This window comes from Haliotis rufescens, unplaced genomic scaffold (genome assembly GCF_023055435.1).
Source record: "Haliotis rufescens isolate VD_foot unplaced genomic scaffold, xgHalRufe1.0.p SCAF_56, whole genome shotgun sequence".
In the NCBI taxonomy this organism is placed as follows: domain Eukaryota; kingdom Metazoa; phylum Mollusca; class Gastropoda; order Lepetellida; family Haliotidae; genus Haliotis; species Haliotis rufescens.
This window is the reverse complement of record NW_025964290.1, coordinates 2949976-2969563: the sequence shown is the minus strand read 5'-3', so window position 1 is coordinate 2969563 and position 19588 is coordinate 2949976. Positions and strand designations below refer to the sequence as shown.

At 41.9% G+C, this 19588-nt stretch overlaps 1 protein-coding gene across 1 annotated transcript; it reads right to left on the bottom strand.

Moving 5' to 3' along the window:
• Positions 1–272: 272 nt before the first annotated feature.
• On the bottom strand, positions 273–15082 carry LOC124141684 (D-arabinono-1,4-lactone oxidase-like). The gene is made up of 13 exons (XM_048385242.1): positions 15066–15082; positions 13470–13575; positions 12421–12471; positions 11452–11553; positions 10331–10479; positions 9171–9332; positions 7804–7956; positions 7118–7285; positions 5657–5877; positions 5067–5184; positions 4352–4510; positions 2335–2541; positions 273–1869 (listed from the first exon to the last, which is right to left on the bottom strand). The coding sequence occupies exons 2-13, from the start codon at positions 13567–13569 to the stop codon at positions 1654–1656; spliced, it is 1806 nt and encodes a 601-aa protein (XP_048241199.1). The 5' UTR covers positions 13570–13575; positions 15066–15082; the 3' UTR covers positions 273–1653.
• Positions 15083–19588: the final 4506 nt, after the last annotated feature.

Genomic DNA, 19588 nt, shown 5'->3' with positions numbered 1-19588 from the left:
TATACTTCCCAGGGAGCTGAGAATGAAACTCAGTGCACACTGATCGCATTATCATTATTATGAATGAACATAATATAATAATGAATATAATGATCAGCGGATCCTCGTACCTAAAGGGACGTAACTATGCAACGAAATTGCAGCACCTGAAAAAACGCGACCAAAGAATGAACACTGCAGGCAGTTGGGCGTCGCAGAAATAAGTGCGTGTTGTTCTTGGCGGTTGTGAAAAGACTTTTAGAAGTCAATTACACAAAATAAATAGTGGAATATAATGTGTAACAATTTTATATACAAGTCTGTTAATATCTACATACATGATATGGACATACATCACAAACTGGCATAATATGTCATGTCGATGAATTCTAATGGAAATATATAAAAAAGAAAACACGTATACCATATGACAACGTTTTGACTCAGCAGGAAAATATACACTGTCAAACAAAACTCAGTAAAAACTATGACGCGGATATCGATGCAATTATGAGTGATACTTTCAACAATGTCCATGAAGTACCATATGCGCCAGAACAACTTTTAATTGTTTAATATCTTACGGATCTGAGACCTTGTCGATGCAAAGTTGGGAAGATCGGAGAGAATTTGAAGAAAAGGTTAAGGTAAGTCTTCATGAAGATTAAAATAAATGGAATAATTGTGTAACATTCAAAAACGTCCTCTTCATCGCTTTTATTATAACGTTGTCGGTTAACAAAAGAAAAATATATCATGAAAATATCACTCGATAATTCTTCTGTCAGTCTATCATGCACCACAGTGTTATAAGAAAATCGATGTTGGGTTTCCATCATCGGGTTGACAGACCAAAGGGAGCTAACTCAATCTCAAGGTTTCGCGAGCCGGTCCTTCTCGATGTATAGCGTTAAGGTCCATTCCTTGATAGTGCTGTATGAACTACTGAATCTGATCGTTCTATCCGTTTCTTTACAGTCGAGTACATACATTACACATTATTATTCGTCTCCTCCAATTGTTTTGGGGTAAGGGGGACGGCAGTAGCTTAGCGGTTAAAGCGTTTGCTTTCACGCCGATGTCCCGGGTTCGTTCCCCACATAGGAATAATGTGTGAAACCCATCCTCGCCATGATATCGCTGAAAAATATTGCTAAAAGCGGCGTAAAATCATACTAACTCACACCAATAGTTTGGGACTAAATAAAAGCAAACACTTCGCTTGAAAAGATAAACATTAAAAGCGCATATCACAAACTACCTGAGAAAAATAAGAAAAGATTATTTCAACAGAATCTCTCATATTTGGGAAGGAAACACATTGTTCCCTGGTCTCCGGTTAACCCGAATATGATGTTTAACTCGAAGTAAACACCTGTTCCTCCGTTGTTTCGAATATCCCAAACTAAACTTTGACTTCGTGATCAGTTGACAAAAACAGCTGGTGTTCGTCAGTTCACGTTGATTGGGCGTAACGTCACGTCACGTCACGTCACGTGAACCCACGTGAAGTCTCTTAGGGTAAATTTTGATTAACAGTAATCAGGGAAAACAACATAATTGTCTCGAAGCGTGTGCCTTCAATTCCTGTCAACATTCGCGTTTTTATCTGACACTAGCTTCCTTTCAGTCAACAGGATGCGATGGAGTGGCGCATGCGTACTGAGCGTCGAGTTAAGCACACCAGGTGCCGCTCCTTCCGAAGATCTCAAGGAGATATGAGTTCATGAACATATCACATGGGTCCACATCGGCCAGTTTCCGCATCTTTTGGAAGTGGTCCAGGTTATCACCGTAGACGAGTTTGATGTGGTCAATGATCCCGGGTATGTTGTCGTGGCGTTTACCCCAATGGGGTCTGACCTTCTGGTTGCGGAAATGGTCGACAAACTGGAAGAAAAATGATAGGAAGATCAGCTTTTGCCACAGCGCAGAAAAACTCACGGTAGCACTCGTGCCATTTCGGGACATCTCCCGCCCATTCGTCACCATCCGTCCCTTTCCGTAAACTTGCAGCTTGCCCATTCGTGACGGCTCGCATCGTTCCGTAACGACAGTTTGTAACGGAATTACACGAGGTGGTCACGAATGCAGCTCGGAAATTGTTACGGAAATTGGCGAGTGAATGTATAAAATGTATAAAAGTACAAATGGTCAGGAAGATATCGACACTTGCAGTGACTAGTAATAATTCCATTCTATACAAGTAGACTGGTCCTATGCTTGAATGTGTCGCCTCAGCTAGCTACACAAAGTGTAGCGTGCTAAAAAGAGGCAGAGGACCAGTCTAGGTATAGGATTTGAGAACGAGGCTGTCACAACAACGGAAGTCGATGCTTTGGAGCATGTACATACCTTCCTGGCGGTGGGGTAAAAGCCATACTGCGCAGGGGGGGCAAGGAAGTCGATGACGAGGGTGCGGCCACTGTCGTCGGCCTGGGTGATGTCGTGGTTGCCGGGGCAAAGGTCGCAGTCCGAGTTCTCGAAGAAGCGGGGAAGGAGGGCGTTCAGTGGGGTGGAGCCGTTAGCCTTGATCTGATTCTCTGCCTCCTCGACGATGAACTGAAAAACGCATGGAAACTATTTTAACCCATACTTTTCTTTATTCATGAGAACCTGAGTTAGGTCTGCAGCTCTGTGTAATTATCTAAACTGTATCAGGTGTTAAGTGAGTGAGTGAGTGAGTATGGTTTTACGCCCCTTTAAGCAATATTCCAGCAATATCATGGCGGGGGAAGCCAGAAATGGGCTTCACACATTGTACCCATGTGGTGAGTCGAACCCGGATCTTCGGCGTGACGAGCGAACGCTTTAACCACTAGGCCACCACCCCTTCACCGGGTGATGAGGCTCGGTTAATTACTCCGTACCACGCGTACCGTGCTTATAATATCAATCACTGACGTGTCTGCTCCGGACTATATCACATACGCTTATGCAAGTGTAAGACTTCGGGAAAAGAATTTAAAATATACAAAGAGAAACCCTTTAAGTCCGAACCCCGATATACCGGACACCCTGCAATCCGGAATCGACGGACGTCTACATATGCACATGGAGATATTCCTATATTCCAGTTATTATTTTTTAGCCAGTAATTTGATGACTTGGACTTTTGAACCAAGACTTGCGCACTTCTGTTTGGTCTGTCATGAATCGCATCATGCACAACCTTATCTAACCGGCACAGAGTCCCTCCCAACATGTATATATCCCCTCAGCCCCCTCATCTAGCTGACTCATATGCCCTCCTTTCATGCATCTCTGAAATGCCATACAGTATAGCAGAGGCAGCGAAGAAGATTTTATGACGCTTCATGTGGTTTGTTTAGGATAACGTTGATTTCACTGGAACGTGGTACTAAACACATAATAATTGTGACTATTAAGGTCAGGTGTTAGTACAATGTAGAAAGAAAGCATTCATCTGTCACTGCATATACTATATTAACTCCGTCCGATGGATCGTCTATGTGAGTGAGTGAGCCCCGACCTCGGCAATATTCCACCCGTAACAAATCGGAGGCTGCCAACGCGGGATTCGGGGGTCTATTGGGAGTGTGATACGCGGGACGCACATAATACCGTATTGGTACGCAGAGTCAACATTTTCAAAAACATTATGGTGTACGTAAAGGTTTTCCTTATAATATTTGACCACCTCCGTGGTCCAGTGGTGGAGCGTCCGCCCGGAGAGGGGAAGGTCCGGGGTTCGATCCCCGGCCGCGTCATACCAAAAGACGCTAAAAGATGGTACTTGTTGTTACCCTGTCTGGCGCTCGGCATTACGGGGCTAAAACAAGGACTGGTCGGCTCGGAGTCAGTATACTGTGTCTGAGTGGGGTATTCATGTTAAACTGCGGCATGGTATCTCAGTGAGCTAGCACTATAAATCGGCATCAGTCCGGACTAGTACAAGCAGCCACACACACCACCTTATAATATTTTATTTTTTCGATATTTGTGGAGTAATCCGACTTCCATCTTCCCGAGGCAAGGGAAATGAACTAACTGACTATATAAGTCCTGTTTACATGTGAAAAATGGACTTATATAGTCAGTTAACTCCCTTGCAAACCGCACCCTTTTCTCAATGTATAAGATGTGTGTTAAGTAATATTCGGGATTCAGAGATGAACAATGAGTTTCAGAGTGAAAAATTCGATGGTATTCGGGATTCAGGGGAGAGCGAGTGCGCCATCTGATCGAGTCTGGACCAAGTACACCAGTCACTGAAGGAATGACCAACGACCCACGTCACTGGGGCGCAATCAGCCAATCGCAGAATACCAGACTGCTCAGAAGATCCGTTTTAGGCTCTTACGACTAGAGGTCTTCTCGGGCAGGCGAAACTATATTGGAGATATCTTACCTGCAATGCCTCTGCCGCCCTGATGAACTGGTTATCTATGTTGAGCATGAAGGCGGCACTGGTCTCCGTGCCCCATCTTGGCGGGAGGATCACGGGAAATGCGTTGACAAGATGGTGGTAGCTGACGATGGGGACACGTTTGGCAACGCTCACAGCGCCCTAAAAGTAAGATGATTCAACATTGAAACGACCGTTTTAGCTTTGAACACAAGGCCAAATACAGTTTCGTGTGTTTCACACCAATGTTTGGGTTGGAAGAGACTCATGCTTGTAGTTGGGACGGGGTTCATCCAAAAGTTCATCTTCGGAATAGAAAACAACCGAAATCAGAATGCAAACATTTGAAAAACAGCAAAAGTAAATAACTACGGAAATAAATAAGTAAGTAGCCCTTATAGAACGAAGACATTAAATACTGGACAATCAAAGGTGGAGAGAAACAAAGTATTTTTCAGACTAGTTTGGACACAAAGCTAGAACACTTCCAGACCTATAATTACTCAATTCCTCTCACGGAAAAATGATAAGATTAATTTAACCAATACCATGGTGTTTATACTCTGTGTCAATAGTAACGTGTAATGTGAACTGATCCGGGACGATACCCCACCTTGGTCAACGTGTGAGCCCTTTTCTGGTGTTTGGATGTTTATCAACGTAATTGTGTGCACTATTTCGTGATGATTTCTCCATGGCAACTGTCTGTTGAACTTACCCTTCCACGGAGAAGACCCTTCTCCTTGCCTCCAGACAGAGAACCGTTAGTGGGGAGGAAGTGGGTGGGCTCAAGGGGTCTTCCTCCAAGTTCAGCCTCGCTGATGATGTTGATGGATCTGTAAGAACATCATCATCATCATCATCATCATCATCAATCGCCTATCATCAATAATCATCATAAATCGCCAATCATCCAATCATCAATCAAGATCATCAATCTCTAATCGCCATCATCATCATCAACCGTCAATCATCAATCATCAATCATCACCATCATCTATCGCCAATCACCAAACCTTTATCATCATCATCATCATCATCAACCTCCAATCATCAATCATCAATCATCATCTATTGCCAGTTACCAAACCTTTATCATCATAATCATCATCACCATCAATCGCCAATCATCAGTCATCAATCATTATCATCATCATCTATCGCCAATCACCAATCATCTTGGTGTTGCCTGAATATTGATATAACTGAAATATTGTTAAAAGGGACGTTGAATGTCCCTTCACTCACTCACTCACTCACTCACTCACTCACTCGTCTCTGTCCATCACTGTAATATATGAGCAGTACCTGAGCCAGATGGAGTCGCGCTTGGCGTTCCATGCTGCTGGTATTGTGCCGTCCCTCTTGTAGTCCTCCGCCTCAGCGTCCGTGACGGAGTTGAAGGGGAACCACGAGATCTCCGTCAGAAAGTTGCCGGTGACGGTGTCGCGCAGGGCTGTGTTGTTGTAGATGAGGGAGCCGAGCGGCACGAACTGGTTGTGTACCTTTGCTATCAGGGTAGGGTATACCTGGGCAAATAAGAAACGTGTCAAGTTTTATGACTGTACTGAGGACTGATTGCTCGCAGCATGTTGCCTAGGTGATTGTGTGATCGTACCCCAACACTCATAGTTGCTCACGCTATCAACCCAGAGCTACAGATAAGCTGCGTATTTGCATAAAATACCCCAAATTATTTTTCAAAACTCAATTACTTTCAATTAACTTGCGTACAGAAACGCATGCCTTAATGAAAAACTCAAATGTATGAAAAGAGCACGCGTAAATACCCAATGAAGCTTTTTCAGCATGCATGTAACGGAGCTAATTTCCGAAACACAATTAAGAGCTAATTTACTTTCCGAGTCAAGACTATATATACGTTGAAAACATTTCTTTCTTTTTTTAAATCTCAAAATGTTTACACATTTGGGGAAAAACCCAATAGAGTGTTGAATAGGTGAGTGACAAAATATTGGTTACCCGATGAAATATGTAATAACCAAATTAAAATAGAAACCGTTGAGTAAAATCTAAATTGCTCAAACAGATATCTGGAGCTCTGCAACCACTGGTTTGTCTCGTCCAAACTCGAAACACTCTAGTGAGTGAGTGAGTTGGGTTTAACGCCGCTTTTTACAGTATTCCAGTTATATCACGGCGTGTCAGCTTAATGTGGGAGGAAAGCCCGAAGCGATGCAGGTCTCAGACGTTTACCACTTCGGTGAGACCTACGAGCACGGGTATGGTGCTGACAAACCTAGAAACATAATCGGGTCGAACCGGGATTAGAACCCACAATCATAGGTTTCTGGCGCGCCCAAGGGACGCAACTCTGCACAGCGAATCGCGGCGCCTAAGACGACTGGGCCACCCCTGCCCCCCTCGAAACACTTTAATAAATCGCCGTCATATAATTGTAATATCGCTGACTGTGGCGTGCACACATTCACCGACTCGCTGTGTAAACAAAGAGTTTCTAATAATGTCCCTATATTTGTTTTTAAACGTTCCAAACACCAATCGTCCAGATTGTGGGGTTTTCGAATCGAGGTTTCGCTGTAAGTGCCAGCTGTTATATATTATCTGGGGGCGGTGGAGTAGCCTCGTGGTCAAAGCGTTCGCTTGTCACGCTGAAGACCCGGGTTCGATTCCCGTCATGGGTACAATGTGTGAGGCCAATTTCTGGTGCCCCCCGTTGTGATATTGCTGGAATATTGCTAAAAGTGGCTTAAAACCACACTCACTCACTCACTCACTATGTCCTACCTGTATGGTGATGTCGTACATGATGCCAAACATCCCCAGGTTACAAATGATAGCCTTCATCAGCTCCGGGTGCCTCTCGATCGTAAACTTCCGGAGTCTGCCACTAGAGTCCATTAGTCGGAGTTCCCTGACGTACCCACTGTAGGTGGGGGCGCTCCACGTAGACCCCTGGGGCGAGGAAGGGCGTGGTTATACACAACCGACAATTCAATCCATTATGACATACTAAAATATATAGCGTGTTCCATTATGATAGGATTTACATTTTTAACCAACTCTGTTAACTCAAAGTTTCCATAGCAACGCCAATAAGAAATTTTATTTTAGATTATTATCGCTGTGTGCAAAATATCACTGAGTCTGATAAAAGTCATACGATGATACTTGATAATGCTTCTGAAATAATAATAGACCAGGCTATCTGTTTTCTGCTTGTTTTCAATATTTCAACACAAACACAACTACGTGTCTGTTTAAATTTTATTTCCTGGGATCCAGGGATGGGGGGAGCCTGTTAAGCTGACCAAATTAAAGTTCAAACACAAAACAAACGTGACACTTTTTAGGACATGCATCCAGCTTATGCTGTGAACAGTTTTTGTTTTCTGTAAAACATAATTGATAAAACAATTCAGATTTTTTAAATCAAATTTTTATTATTTTTTCAAAACAATCCAACAACTCACGTGTGTAGCGGCGGCAACCATCCCGCCCATTGTTTCGTTCACGTTGAGTGGCTGTGACAGCATTGTGACGTCATTGCGAACCATGAACTCATTAAGATCGTATTCGTACACGCCTGTCATCGCTGTCAACGTCTTGTAGTTTCGGACGCTGTTCTGTAACAGAAATATATCAGATGTGTACAGTGAAACCCTGTTATTCTGGAACCCTCCCTTTTTGGAATAGTTAACGAGGACTGTCAATATGTATAAAAATCGCATTAAGAATCAATCCGCAGTGTAGTAGACAGAGCGTCTGGCCGCGTCGTACCAAAAGACTTGAAAAGATGGTCCTTGTTGTTACCCTGCCTGGCGTTCGGCATTACGGAGCTAAAACAAGGAGTGGTCGGTTTAGTAATAATAATAATAATTGATTTGTAAAGCGCCTAATATCCATCGACAGTTGCTCACTGGCGCTGTGACAAAGTTAAAAAGTAATGTCTATGTACATATGCCAACAATCAGGAGATCTATTGAAAAGCTGAGGTGAAGAAGTGGGTTTTGAGGAGAGACTTAAACGTTTCCTTAGAAGCAGAGTTTCTCAGATTGGAAGCCAATGTAGTGCTTTAAGGACAGGACTGATGTGATTGGATCTTGGAACTTTAGAGATGCATCTAGCCGCAGAGTTCTGAATGCGTTGTAGCTTTGATATGGCTTTCATGGGAAGATTAGCATACAATGCATTGCAGTAATCCAGTTTGGAGGTCACAAGACATTGCATCAACAATTTAACTGTTGGAGTATCAAGTAGATGGCGGACTTGACTGATGTTATAGATGCTATGGTAGCATGCTCTGCTGGTTAGTGAAATATAAGTGTCCATGGCCATTGTTGAATCAAAGGTGATCCCCAGGCTTGAGGTCAATATACTGTGTATGAGCAGGGGTTTATTCATATAAAAATGCGGCATGGTATCTTAGTGTGTTAACACTTTAAAACCAGCATTATTCCTGACTAAAACATGGACACACACACAGACACAGACACACACACACACACACACACACACACACACACACGTGCATACACGTCGTTATATAAGTGGCAAAGTTTCACCTCACCTAACATATAACATCAGACCAAATTAGTTAATCCGAAACTGAAATAAGGCAGAGTTAAACAACAAACAAAGAAACATTGCCTTGAACCAGATGTCAATGTCAAACATGTTTCTTGTGACCTACTTCTATAAAAAAAATAATGTGGCATGTTCCACGTGACTAACAGGGGAATCCCCAATTTCCGGTTTTCCAGGAAATCCAGTCCGTGTTTTTCCAAGACGAAATAACCTTTGCGGCCAAGTGTCGCACTGCGACCACTGGACAACACACCTTGGGGTTAATCTGCATCCGGGGTCCGTCGTGTCGCTCGAGATCTCGGACATCCATCATGACATTGCCTTCGTCAACATACAGCGGAGATCGGCTATGTCCGGCACCCGTCGCCCTGACGCGCATGCCCAGATGCCTCGCCGCCCGGATGATGCGTCGGACCTGGAGGACAGAAACTGTTTATCACAACGTCTCCCATCTCCCCGAGGGAAGGGAGTTAACTGACTTTAAAAGTCCTGTTTCAAGTTAATTCCCTTGCCTCGGGAAGATGAACGCTACCTGTCTTTGTTAATAACTGTTTAAATAGAGCGAGAGTGCGAGTTGTCCGCTCTGGCATTTTTTTATTGTTATGTAAAACATATCAACAGCGTTTTATTGTTGTCGTTTATTAATTTGTTTGTTTATTTATTTATTTGTTGTTTAATGCCACACTAAGCAAAATATGATGGCGGTCTGTAACCAATCGACTCTGGACTAGATGGTCCATTGACTGACATCATGAGCATCGATCCACGCAATTGGGATACGATGACATGCATCAACCAAGTCAGCGAGCCTGACCACCCGATCCCGTTAGTCGCCTTTTACGACAAGCATAGTCACCTTTTACGACAAGCATAGTCACCTTTTACGACAAGCATGGGTTGCTGAAGACCTATTCTACCCCGGATCTTCACGGGTGTTTAAGGATGTCAGCTGTATTGTTTAATATTGGTAGGCACTTCACGTTGCGGGGTATGCTCTTATTCCTTCGCCATGTTATACTACTTCTAAATGACAAATAGCTAGGGGATGGTGGTTAAAGCATTATCTCGTCACGCCAAAGACCCAGGTTCAATTGCCCTTATGGGTACAATGTGTGAAGCCGATTTATAGTGTCACTCCTGCTGGAATATTGCTAACAGCGGCGTAAAACCATGCACACTCATTCAGAGTGAGTCCTGCACGACTTTCCTCCCACATCAATCTGACACGCCTTGATAAACTAAACATACTTCAAGAACTCAAAGCTACTTAACCCCAAGCATGCGCACTCGTATGTTCCTGAGAAATGACCAGCCTGGTTCCCTGGGTATGCCGCCAGCGCAGCATACCCAGGGAACCAGGCTGAGAAATGAACTGATGTTGCTATGAATAGACGGAGCCTAGTTTCCACTAACCTGGAAGATGCTTGTTGGTCTGGTGTAGAAGAGGTTGTCGATGTTGATGGTTTTGTCCCAGTTGACGTAGTGGAAGATCTCAATTTGGGGCTCCTTCCCAATGAGCATTTTGAGGATAGACAGAAGACCGCGCATGCGCAAATATACGGCTGAAAACATGACCAAATTTAAATACAATAATAATCGCCATCGTCAGTGGTGCATCTATATACAGTAAACTACGGTTATTACGAACTCAAAGGGGTCACTAAGTTTAGTTCGTTATAACAGTAGTTCGTTATAACAGTAGTTCGTTATAAGCATATACAGCATATTTGAAACACAAATTAAGAAAAGAATTAGCACAGCTCTTATTCAGCCGCCAAGAGCTGATACATAGCTAAATCGGCTAAACATATTACTCGCTCACTCTTTTTTAATTGACACTCTTGACTTTTAAAAGGTTCTTCAGCGTCTGCCCGCGCCTATACGGGACAGACAAATGCGTTCTATATATAGCTGAAACAGTTATTGCAGTAGACAGGACAATAACAATCAATATACAAATGTCTACAGTCCAGGAACGAGACAATTATGAAATACCTGCAGCTTTTGATTAGCTAGTATTTTGTGGATCGGGAAAACATCGTGCGGTTTCAAACATCGGATTTTCTCATGTTAAAACGACCATTTGTCTTCGGGACAGATAAAACTGGACAAATTAGAGTGAGATACCCATGGCAGAATTCCCTCATAGTGTACGTGCCATTATATTTTACATGTTGTTGTCGTTTTCTGGACAGTTCGACCCGACGTGGATTCCGGATCCCAAACATTGTGTCTCCGAATTCCTTTATTATCACTACGCCGAGGTATTGTGTAGGTACGGGAATGTGCCGAGTGTATTGTGTAGGTACGGGAATGCGCCGAGTTTATTGTGTAGGTAGCGGATTATGCCGAGTGTATTATGTAGGTAACGGAATATGCCGAATGTATGCCGGTAGCCAAATACACCGAGTGGACCCGAGTGTATTCCGTAGGTATTGAAAAAGGCCGAGAGGACCTGAGTGGGAAGACCCGGAAAATCGCAGGAACGGGCGTGAACCAGTCAACTTTGAAAAAGGATAAAAATGTTCCCTTACCGTCACTTCTCTGAAACTCCGTGAGATCTCGTGCATGGCGGCGACTGAGAGGGCCCATGATCTCCGACAGTGCTGTTGGCTTCCTCATCACCGAGCGCTTAGCTGTAACACAACACCAGCATCCGTCACAGTTTTGTATACAACCAGGAGTATTTGTACAACACAAACCAACCTCATTTATCGCAAAAAAAATTGCCGCCGAAAATTCTTGACAAAAACTATTTTGCTTCTTTAGAGTGTTGAAAAAATTAACTTGCCTGGCACTAAAAATACATTGTTGCAAGGTGGGTTTTTTTTTTAAAAAAAAAATATTCAGACTCATAGTTTTTAAACAAAAACATCTCTGGTTTTGCGGGTGTAGCTGAAACATTTCCAGTCTCCGTACAAACCAAACGCTTCCACCACCCCCGACCCACAACGTTATTGAAACAACTCAACAAATGTTTTGTTTGTTTGTTTTTTTGTTTACCGCCGCACTCAGCAATATTCCAGCTATATGACGGCGGTCTGTAAATAATCGAATCTTGACCAGACATGCACTTAGGATCGATGACATGCATCAACCACGTCAGCGAGCCTGGCCACCCGATCCCGTTAGTCACCTCTTACGACAAGCATGGTCTCCTTTTACGGCAAGCATGGGTTGCTGAAGACCTATTCTACCACGGATCTTCACCGGTCTCTCAACAAATTAGAAATATCTATCTGTTATCTTAATAATTTCAATTTTCAAGGGTCAACACCGATGGGTACGATGACACACAGTCAACCGAATAACCAAGCCTGACCATCTTATAGCTAGCCGGGGACCTATGCTACAATTCAATTCATCAAATACGGTAGCTGAATTAGGTATGGCAACAAATATTCATATTATTTCATTATATTGTCCCTTTATATTTTTCATATTACGACATGTGTTTTCTCATATTCACTTGTTTTTCGCATTATATGAACAGCTCAATGTACCTCTGTAGTCGGCTGGTTCATCCCCCAAGGGTACGATCGTGTCCTCAAGACCTATAACAAAGCGATCATTGTGTTAGAACATCAAGCGAGAGATTTATTATTGGTTGTTTAACGCTGCACTCAGCACTATTACAGATACAGATAATCGAGGACCAGACAATCCAGTGATTGATATTATGAGCAATAATCCTCCATCACGTTGAGATGGTACAAAATGTAACCTCGTTTATGCGGACAGCCTGAAATAAATGGTTTCCACATGCATTAGGTCGAGGTGATACAAAGTGCAACCTCTTTTATACGGACGACATGGTATCAATGATGACCCTAGTTTACCATGCATCAGGTTGAGATGGTACAAAGTGTCCCCTCATTTATCCGGACATTCCTTCCCAAACATTTATACTAAATCACGAATAACTTGGTTCTACCGCAATAGCGTAAACACACGTGACAACCATATAGAAACAGCTTCAAGGGGGTCATCTGGTGCCAAGAAACCACGTGGTACACACAAAAGACTCAGCAATATTCCGGATATAGATAATCGAGGACCAGACCAGACAAATTGATATTATGAGCAACAACCCTCCACAAAGCTACTCAGCCTGGTATCTATTTCAAGCCTGAGTGAAGACCTTGTAAGTTGTGTCTTATGGTGAAACCGAGACAGGGTAGGGCCATGTGCTTGTAACTTCAATTCTTAACAGTAGCACATATGTTAAGAAATTCACAAAATAATTACACAACACGGATTGTTTACAGATGTTTGACGACAAAATTTGAAATTATTCACCATTAAAAACAGTTTAAAAATAGTTCCGTCAATTCCAAGTGCAACCTAATTGAAATTCTGGTTCAAGATAATGTATAAATGAAAAAAATACTCAATTCCTGAAAAATAATGGTGAATTTAAACAATAGAATGACGTCACAGATGTGTTCAAGTTATGTACATTTGACACCGCTGGCGGAATATTCAGAAACTAGGATTTTATACTGTTATGGTAAATGAAATATAAATAAAGAAAAAAAATTAAGTTAGTTACCTTCAAGATTTCCATCGGTTTTGCTGCTGCGGAGCGACTTTGACCTTGTGAAGGATATGCACGTGGCGAGATAGAGCGTGACGACCAGAAACACCTTCATGATTAACTATAACATAAAACATTGATACATGATTGAACATAGTTGCCAAATAATGTGATCAGATACACTTTTGCTCTTTTGTGTTTATATTCTTTTTAAATTAATAAGTCGTCCCTGCAACATTTTCGTTTCTGGTAAATCTTATTTTATTTTTCATGATGATATTTAATGTTAGGTTTGTTGAAATATATTTCTTGTTTCCTAACGCCTCATCCCCTCATATGTGTGTTATATTTTAAAAGAAAGGAATTTTAAAATTAAGTTTCGTTTTAGCACACGATTCCAACTTTTCGCCTACACCATGGTAGTCATGGTGAGTCAAGATGCACATGGTCATGTGAGTCAAGCTTGGTCAGCTTCCGTCTCTTCCTACTTAGAACAGTGATGGCGTGAACGAAAAGGTCACGGAGTCCATTAGAAGCGAGGTTTCATTAATAAATAAACATATTAATAAATTAATTTAAAAGTTAGAATCCTACTCACACCCAAACAGTTCTGAGAGAATACATGATAAACAGTAATATCATTTAACAGACCTTAAGACGCCATACATAATTTATTGTATGTTTCACCCCGCCCAGATTGGGGGGGGGGGGGCGGTTTTTTTCGTTACCGCGGTTCGAACCCAAACCAACTCCACTCCATAAACACGGAGGCTGGACGGGGCATCCCAGCGACTCAACAAATCGGTCGTGCGTATGCGACGGGTCTTAAGATACACATTCTTTAATCCTACTCGCCATTCGTTCTCACGATTAATTATAATTTAACATCCATTTTCTCCCAAATCATAAATTCTTGGAAGTGGAACATTTACAAAATGGTAATAACTAGAGACCAGTATCACAACTACGCAAATCTCATTATTTTACCTACGTGCCAGAATGTTGCCATCTGATCACGTGATCTTGAGAAAAATACATTATACCTATGTCCCATTACCAACACTAATCTGCGTCTTGACTTCATTACTGTCGTCAGCCGAAACTGTCGGGCAAAACAATGTTTACACTTGGAAATTGAATTTGACGAAGAAATTACGAACATCAAAACATTACTAAGTTGAAGCCAGTGCCATAATACTGCAAACGTAAGGCCCAAAACACAACTATGATACCCGCATCAAATACATCACCATGGAATAACCATTTCTTGTTCGTTTCATTTTTAGCCACCATCAAACATGGGTGTATACTTTCTATTGCCCGTCAGTTTACATGTGGGTGAACTAAAAGCGGTTCACTTAAAACAATTTTTGAGATGTTAAATTTACGTGATGAATTGTCACTGAGTGCAACGATAAGTCAATAATAAGATTAAGATGCCTTTAACAGTTTGTTATAAAAAACACTATGACAAAAAACAACAGTGCCTTCTGCCTCACAATAGTTAAAACTACTGATGCTAATGTAATAATTAATAAATGATTGACCTAAAACATTTAAATGGTTGTTCACAAAATGAAATGAATGGCATATCCGGCTATGAATACAAACCGCGAGCTGCACATAACGTGTTGTCTTACCTTGCTCTCGGGAGCCTTATGGTAATGGTTTATATTCGTGTCATTTATATACCCGATAGAGTCTCATAAAACACGTGACTTTTATATACGCGCCAAGCCTTCATTCCGTATCCGTCACGGAACCTTCAGAGTTTATTCCGTGTTCACCCTCCTCCGTTCCCTCCACCACCACCTCCTCTCCCTCCCCACCTGCTACTCCCCCTATCGCGCCGCTAAGCCGTCGCTGAAGTCCACACAATCGCGAGGTACACCAAATAAGTCACAAATGTCACGTAAGGTTTTTTCATAGTCATGATAAGGGCATGACGTTATCGCTATCTGGCCCTGATTGCACTCTCGTTTGTTGTTGTCGTTCAACTCCGAAAATATGGTTACGGGTTATTCAAGGACGCTCGATTTCCGTGAAGGCGTTATCAAATGCAACCTTATGCGCTGATCCGGATTGAGTCGGTTCAGGTATATGTACAGGTAAACATGTTACTTAATATAGCTACAGCTATACGAAGTGAAGCATGATATGCAGCACGAGACAGCGAAAACGCGTGGCTCAGTCTGGAGACGTAGCGGCTGCACATTGTGAGTCTCTCTATTTTCAATCAATGCTTTAATTGATTTATATGATCAAGGCCGTAGTAAACTTTTTTTGACAGGGGGGAGGGGGCAAATATTTGTACAAGTATCACTTGTCCCCAACTAAAACTGTTTTCTATAAAAAAAAATCTGGGAGGGGGGGGGGGGGGGGTGTGTGGCTACGGCACTGGTCATCGATATGATTTAACCTGAAGAGCAAAGGAAAAGACCTCTCAGTTGATTTCATGTTTCATTTCAGTTGAAAATATCTGTTTGCGATATTTAAAAAGATTAAATGTACTGGCGCTTATTCAGCACTAAAAGAATACTTCTATACATTGTTTTATTTAAATTACTAATTTTATTAAAAACTGCTGATGGGTGTCTTAGAGATCTGCTCTTTGAAAATTAATAAAGTTGTTTTTTCGGCGCCATATATGGGTCATGTCGTTGAAAATTCATTTCTTACCCCAGTCTTCATTGAACAAATATATTTTTACACAAACCTACCCAGCCACGGGTTACTTTTTTTTACAAATTGTAGCAGGATTGAGTGAAGGTTATACAGACATAATCAAATTCAACAACAGTTTTTTTCGATTTTCAATGACATACAACAAAAACAAAACTCGGTATACTTTCTTTTGCCCCGCTGTGTATGACGAATGACAGTTACAGTCATCGATGTCAACCTCGTCATCGGTATATATGTGTCTGTATACGGCTTCCATCTTTATATTCGGGGCGGTCGGGTAGCCCAGTGGTTAAAGCGTTCGCTCGTCATGCCGAAGACCCGGGTTCGATTCCCGACATGGGTACAATGTGTGAAGTCCATTTCTGGTGTCCCCCGTTGTGATATTGCTGGAATATTGCTAAAAGCGGCGTAAAAACCAAACTCACTCACTCACTCACCCATCTTTATTTTCAATGTGATATAAACTGGAGCCCCGTTAATCCAGACAGTGTCAAGTGAAATCTCCTGGACAATCGAATTTCTGGATTGACGAATCGTGGTGAATACATTAAGTTTGTGTTCCCGTGAGATCGTCCGGTGTGACGTGTTCCGGGCTTCGTGAATTTCGCTGATAACTTTGTTTTTGAAATGTTGCATTAATAATGACATTTTTAAGAGACAAATTATTGTTGCAAATTTGAACTTTAAACAATTACATCACTTTGAGATATCTGTAGTCATACAAACTGATAGTAATATTTAATCTGCGTGTACTCAACATGCGATTATCGACCCGAGAAGATCCGGGGTCTTCAGCAACCCATGCTTGCCGTAAAAGGAGACTATGCTTGTCGCAAGAGGCGACTAACGGGATCGGGTGGGCAGGCTCGCTGACTTGGTTGATGCATGTTATCGTATTCAAATTGTGTGGATCGATGCTCATGATGTCAATCACTGGATTGTCTGCTCCAGACTCGATTATTTACAAACTGCCGTCATATAGCTGGAACATTGCTGAGTGCGGCGTTAAATAACAAACAAACAAACATTATGCGCTTATCTTCCCTGGTGTTGATTACTCAACATCCGGGCCTTTGTCTTTGTGACGAGTGATAATTTCGTTCTATATCTCTATTCAGTCGTTCGTTTCATGGTATATGCCTAGATATGATATTATACATGTGGTTAACAGTATGACGGGAACACGTTGACCAAGACTGGATTATTGCACGTGTATCAAAGTATAGGCAGTATTAGGTGAGGTGAGGTGAAATGGGTTTAACGTCGCGTCCAAGATTATTGCACTTATTTGGCGACGTGCATGTACGTGTGTGTGTTTGTGTGGCTGCTTGTACTAGTCCGGACTGATGCCGATTTATAGTGCTAGCACACTGAGATACCATGCCGCAGTTTTAACATGAATTCACCACTCAGACCAGTCCTTGTTTTAGCCTCGTCTTAATGCCGGGCGCCAGACAGGGTAACAACAAGTACCATCTTTTAACGTCTTTTGGAATGACGCGGCCTGGGATCGAACCCCGGACCTGCCGCTCTCCGGGCGGACGCTCTACCACTAGACCACGGAGGCGGCCATAGGCGGTATTAAAGTTATTAATGAGATCAGTTTGTTATGACATTGGTTTATTGGAAACTTGCAATGTTGCATAAATAACAATGCCATTGTTACGAGGTAACTTGCAAAGTTGCCTTATAAACAATGATATTGTTGCAAAGAAACTTTTAAATGCGAAAAAACCCTTTTCAGACATTCACAAGAAATACCTGCTATAAGTGAGTCGTTTGCAGGATTCCGACTATATCACAGCGCATGTGTCCCAGACCCTAGTGGAAAGAAAATTAAAAAGTAGTCTTACTCAAGTCAAGAATGATTTGGCAAGTCTAGATTGCCCAAGCTCTTGGAAATTAAGCATTGTTCTGGGCTCCATTTGGATTTTATAATTTTATTTTGTACACATATATTTTCTAATAAGATAACTTTATTTCTGCGACTAAATGTAAGTCTAGTGTCAATGAATCACAATCTAACAATGATAATTCCAGTTCTTCGCGACAATAACATTTTAACAGGTAACTAATTTTACGATGTTGTATAAATGTTGTATAGCCAGGCCTGTACTGCAGACAGCTTGTCTGTCACACAGACCCTGAAACAAATATATCCAATACAGCCCATGCAAGTCTATAATGTTGGGCAAGTCTAGATTACTCCAGTATCGGGATGAAGAGAGTCTCTGGGCTCCTTTTTATTATACATGTATTTTTATTAAGATAATTTAACAACTGTTTTTTTTCTGTAAAATATGTTCATTTTAGAGACGAGATGTTAGTCTCTGCAGACAGCTTACCACACGGCGTGGTTGCGGGGACACGAATTTAGACCCTTTCCCTTCTAGTTTATAAATGGGAAGTGTGAAAAGTGTCACATGTCACGTGATCGGTGGATTCATACATGTCAAGGTCGCATTCGCTCACCCGGATGTTCTCCGCTTGTTTTGTCTTTTACGAGGAATTGTGAATGATTCATCTCTAGCGTGTTTCTTTTTCCTAGAAACATGAAACAGTAGACACGGTATGAGCAACCGCTGGTCTCACAATTATTCCTAATACTGCGTTACGGCGAATATCAAATGATAAACTAACTATCCCCCTGGAAACGCCTTACAGGTATATCGGAGTTTGAAATTAACATGACTCTCAATCTGCAGTTTCGTTAGTCAGGAAAATTGGACGACTACTGACAGGAATATCTACAATAAACAACAGGGCATCACTCATGAGTTGCATGGAGAGTAAACATTGTGTATTAAGAGTTGGTTGGTTGGCTTGTTGTTTTACGCCGCACTCAGCAATATCCCAGCTATATATGACGGCGGTCTGTAAATAATCGAGTCTGGACCAGACTGATTGATTGATATCATGAGCATCGATCCACGAAATTAGGATCGATGACATGCTTCAACCAAGTCAGCGAGCCTGACCACCCGATCCCGTTAGTCGTAACGATAGTAGTATTAATGCTAAATATGGTAGATGTATTAATAATAAAGATCGTAAAATATATATTATTAGTAGAGCAGAAGGCGTGTTAATGGTTTGTTTTATTGTTTATTTGTTGTTTAACGCCAACCAATGCTATAACAAAATGTTTGTTTGTTTGTTGTGTAACGCTGCACTCAGCAATATTACAGCGATATGACGGCCGTCTGTGTTTAATCGAGTCTGGAACAGACAATCCAGTGATTGACATCATGAACATCGATTCACGCAATTGGGATCGATGACATGCATCAACTATGTCAGCGAGCCTGACCCCCCGATCCCGTTAGTCGCCTCTTACGACAGGCATGGGTTGATAAAGACCTATTCTCTACCCGGATCTTCACGGGTTGAATACTGATTCTAAGAAAAGTTATTGAGTGAAGAATTCGAAAGCTGAATATCAGATGTCA

Excerpts from the sequence above, each read along its gene's own strand:
- LOC124141684 (XM_048385242.1), bottom strand. The coding sequence starts at position 13,569 with ATGAAGGTGTTTCTGGTCGTCACGCTCTATCTCGCCACGTGCATATCC. Across the intron at positions 9,333-10,330 it reads GACCAACAAGCATCTTCCAG|GTCCGACGCATCATCCGGGC; the intron begins GTTAGTGGAAAC and ends TCTGTCCTCCAG. Across the intron at positions 7,957-9,170 it reads GGATGCAGATTAACCCCAAG|AACAGCGTCCGAAACTACAA; the intron begins GTGTGTTGTCCA and ends TTTCTGTTACAG.